Source organism: Aegilops tauschii, chromosome 2 (assembly GCF_002575655.3).
Source record: "Aegilops tauschii subsp. strangulata cultivar AL8/78 chromosome 2, Aet v6.0, whole genome shotgun sequence".
Lineage (NCBI taxonomy): Eukaryota > Viridiplantae > Streptophyta > Magnoliopsida > Poales > Poaceae > Aegilops > Aegilops tauschii.
The window spans coordinates 185805746-185810240 of record NC_053036.3 but is presented as its reverse complement, the minus strand read 5'-3'; the positions used below and the strand labels follow the sequence as shown (position 1 = coordinate 185810240).

At 49.2% G+C, this 4495-nt stretch overlaps 1 protein-coding gene across 1 annotated transcript; it reads left to right on the top strand.

Moving 5' to 3' along the window:
• Positions 1–704: 704 nt before the first annotated feature.
• On the top strand, positions 705–2750 carry LOC109763203 (transcription factor UDT1). The gene is made up of 4 exons (XM_020322057.3): positions 705–1037; positions 1268–1438; positions 1874–2050; positions 2153–2750. The coding sequence occupies exons 1-4, from the start codon at positions 789–791 to the stop codon at positions 2228–2230; spliced, it is 675 nt and encodes a 224-aa protein (XP_020177646.1). The 5' UTR covers positions 705–788; the 3' UTR covers positions 2231–2750.
• Positions 2751–4495: the final 1745 nt, after the last annotated feature.

Genomic DNA, 4495 nt, shown 5'->3' with positions numbered 1-4495 from the left:
ACAAATGTACACACACTGGTCCATGCACATCCATCCATCGATGCAGCGACATCTCCAGCGTACGTTGCATTACGTCTTTTCTGTTACCAGATTGCCCAAAAGCTGCAGAGAGAGACTGAAGAACCCCCTCCGATCAAATAACGCACTGCTCGATCTTGCGCCGCAGCATCTTGTACCGGAAAGAAAGAAATCATAGGATGTGCTTCAGAGATCTCGCTGTACCATCGTCTGCTGCACCTGTACCGCCCATTTTCGAAATCATAATGCCGATGAGCGCCATGACCATATGGCTATGGCCTATGGCTGGACGCAAAATGACCCAATCACACCTGAAACTTTACCACCTTTTCCATTGGTAACCGTGAAGAGGGGATGACAGTCAACAGCGCAACCAACCGCATCAGATCAGGTGCCGCCGCAACTAACTCGGCTCTCTCACCACCCCGGACACGAGGAGGGAGGGAGGGAGTCTCATCTCACTTGCGTTTGCGTTGGAGCCCTTCCTTGGCGGTTGCTTTCCCCGCGAGATTCCTCTCCTCAGCCCCGTCCCGTCCTTATAAGCTACCACCACCCGAGGCGCAAGATACCCACAAGGCACCGCACCGCCACCGGCACCAGCACCAACACCAGAGGGAGGGAGGGAGGGAGGGTGAGTGAGAGTGAGTGACACTGCACTGCACTGCACGGCGCTGCCCTCTCCTCTCGTTGGGTGGGTGGGCGACCGGGAGGCACGCAGCCAGCCAGATTGATCTTTTTCCTCGATCGACCCTCCTAGCGGCCAGCGAGCAATGCCGCGCCGCCCGAGGGCTTCCCGCGGCGGCAGCGGCGGCGAGGAGGTGAAGATGGAGGACTTCGTTGAGTCGATGCTGAACCTGGGCGGCGGCGGCGAGGGCGAGGAGAGCGAGGAGGGGGAGCAGCTGCCGGCGGCGGACGCCACGCAGTACAAGTCCAAGAACCTGGACGCCGAGCGCCGGAGGAGGGGCAGGCTCAACACCAACATCCTCAAGCTCAGGGCCGTCGTGCCCAACATCACAAAGGTGCTTCCTTCCTTCATCCTCTCTTCCAGCAGCGATTAACTGCACTGATCACACACCCACCCCACCCAACAATTGGGCGGGACAGAGCAAGTTGCCTGTTGCCTCTGCTTCTCCGGACATATCTGATAATAATAATAGTCTTGAAAAACAACTGCTTCTTCCTGGGAGAAAAATGAAAACTCGGTTGACATTCCTGACACTCATCGACCTTGTTGTTGTGTTGTTTTCAGATGAGCAAGGAGTCCACCCTGGCGGACGCCATCGGTCACATCAAGAAGCTCCAGAACCAGGTCCTCGAGCTGCAGAGCCAGCTCGCCGACTCGCCCGGCGAGGCCTGGGAGAAGCAAGGCAGCGCCTCCTGCTCCGAATCCTTCGCCCCCAACGACAACATCCATTATCAGGTACGTACGTAATAACCCCTGCTATGAGGCATGAATACCTATATATACCAGAGTAAAAAGACATAACCAAACGAGAACCAGAAATTCAGATCAACCAATGCCACAATCTGCAGAACACGATCGCTCAACCTCACCACACTGGCCAAATACTTCTCACCAATTGATGGCCGCCTTTTTGGTTGCAATATAACCACTTCTAAACACAGCCAAAGCAAGGCGAGAAATTCACACTTTTATTTGCTCTAGTATAAAGTAGTCATGCATTTTTCCCCCTAATAAAAACCCGAGTATTTCTAGGAGGCCAAGTTTTACAAAAGAGAACAGATTTTTGTACAAGGTACAAAGCTATAACGTATTGTTGCTTCATCGCTTCCAAAGTTAGTTGTGATATCGAGCCGATTTCTCGCACGCTAACCGAGCTGTTCATGTTCACAGGGTCAGGTGGAGCTGATACCTCTAGGGAGTTGTAAGTACAACCTCAAGATCTTCTGGACCAAAAGGGCAGGCCTCTTCACCAAGGTGCTGGAGGCACTCTGCAACTACAATGTGCAAGTGCTTAGCCTCAACACCATCACCTACTATGGCTATGCAGAGAGTTTCTTCTGCATCGAGGTAAATCCCCCTCACAATTTTGGGCTGCAGCAGAATTTGGTAGATTATACTGCTTAACTTCTGATAAGGCAGCCGGCTTCTTCTGCATGTCTCCATTTGCAGGTTAAGGGTGAGCAGGATGTTGTGATGGTGGAGCTAAGGGACCTCCTGTCCAGTATTGTGGAGGTTCCAAGCATTTGACCATTCGAGGCCCTTGCAAACAATAATAACTCACAGAATTCATACGAAAGAAACCATATATGATTCTGTGGAAATGCATCCTCTTTTTTAGAAAGAAAGAACTCTAGCGTGGCGTGGTCTGTGTAGGGACTAGGGAGAGCATACAGAGATACAATGTTGAACTGACAAAACTGACGGGAAGAAGTCTGAATTTTGTGTTGAACTTGGGAATCATTTCATAATTCACCTTTGTATTTTCTACTAATGGTGTGGGTGGTAATAAATCATGCATACAGCAGTCCAGCTCAAACTTTAACGGATGGGATTGCCTCAAGCCATTTAGTTACCAGTGACAGTGTGCCTCCCGAAATTGCAATGCGTGCAAGGACTAGATGCAAAACATCTTTCAACCGGATGTATTTGGTGTTTACTAGCTGAATGTTTCTTTCAAGAGACACCAAGGGTGTCTGATATTTATTAAGGAAAATCATAGTCAATAAAATGGAAAAACAACTGGATGCTGACCAGACAGTAAATAAAATTACATTGCAAAACATACTAGCTTTTTTCTCCCTTCGATTGTAAGCTGTCGGCTGAAGATTGAAAATTGCACTGAACCAACAGAAAAAAAGAAAGGGATACCTGCAAATGTCTTCGCCATACCAGGCTTTAAAGACCGCAATAACCACTTGCCGCTTGAGACGAGATTTAGAAATCGCTGAAAAATCATCGGTTGGAGCATTGCCCTGTAAAACATAGGGTTTGGGAAACTGGCTCGACACCCTAAAACGGGGTGTGGCTATCTCATTATATAGACATACCAAGAGGTGACGTACCAAGAGGCCGGGGTGATCCCCCTTTTCGAAAAAAAAGAGGTACAATACAAGGCCTATACAAGACTACGTATATACAGTCTAACACCCTCCCTCAATCTTAACTATAGCCTGAAGTACAAAGTAAGTTAAGATTGCGCCTACAGCCTACACACTGTGGTTGTGGAAGAGGCTTCGTGAAGATGTCAGCAAGTTGATCCTTTGAGGAGATGAACTTGATACAAAGTAGTCTCTGTGCAACACGTTCCCGAACAAAGTGATAGTCAACCTCAATGTGTTTCGTCCTAGCATGAAACACCGGATTAGATGAAAGGTATGTAACACCGATGTTGTCACACCACAGAACTGGAGGATGACCTGGAGAGATTCTCAACTCCCGCAATAAGGACTGTACCCATATGATCTCAGCGGTGGCATCAGCAACTGCTTTATACTCAGCTTCAGTACTGCTACGAGACACGGTGGCTTGCTTGCGAGCATTCCAGACGATCAAGTTAGGACCAAAGAACACTGCATATCCCCCCGTGGATCGCCGATCATCAGGACTTCCAGCCCAATCCGCATCAGAGAAAGCCGAAAGTTCACAAGACGATGCAGACTGAAGGAGCAGACCATACGAGGCAGTGGAAGAGACATGCCGCAGAATGCGCTTAACTGCCGAGAAATGAGTGGTACGAGGTGCATGAAGGTACTGGCACACACGGTTGACTGCATAAGAGACATCAGGCCTGGTGATAGTGAGATATTGCAGACCGCCAACAAGACTGCGATACTCAGTGGCGTCATCAGTAGAAAGAAGATCTCCATCAAGAGCAGACAACCGATCAGTCGCATACATGGGAGTGATAGCATGTTTGCATTTGAGCATCCCAGCACGACGCAACAAATCCAAAGAATACTTCTTCTGAGTCAGAGTCAACCCAGCAGAAGACCGTGACACCTCCAAACCAAGGAAGTAATGCAGGGCACCCAAATCCTTGACAGCAAACTCCTCACTCAATGCAGACACAAGGCGATCAGCAGCAGCATCAGAGGAACTGACAAGGATGATATCATCAACATAAACCAATAGATACATCGTCACCTCAGGACGCTGAAGGAGGAACAGTGATGTGTCAGCAGTGGAGGGAATAAACCCAAGAGTCCGGAGAACAGAACCAAGGCGCGCATGCCACGCACGAGGCGCCTGTTTAAGTCCATACAACGCCTTGACCAGACGACAGAGATGATGCGGACGTGTAGGATCAACAAAGCCTGGTGGTTGACGCATATAAACCTCTTCCTCAAGAACTCCATGGAGGAAGGCGTTCTGCACGTCAAGCTGACGAAGAGACCAACCACGAGTAACAGCAAGAGGCAACAGTATACGAATAGTAGTAGGCTTGATAACTGGACGGAACATGTCTTCATAATCAAGACCATACCTCTGCTTGAAACCCTTGGCAACCAGCCG

Excerpts from the sequence above, each read along its gene's own strand:
- LOC109763203 (XM_020322057.3), top strand. The coding sequence starts at position 789 with ATGCCGCGCCGCCCGAGGGCTTCCCGCGGCGGCAGCGGCGGCGAGGAG. Across the intron at positions 1,439-1,873 it reads ACGACAACATCCATTATCAG|GGTCAGGTGGAGCTGATACC; the intron begins GTACGTACGTAA and ends TCATGTTCACAG. Across the intron at positions 2,051-2,152 it reads AGAGTTTCTTCTGCATCGAG|GTTAAGGGTGAGCAGGATGT; the intron begins GTAAATCCCCCT and ends CTCCATTTGCAG.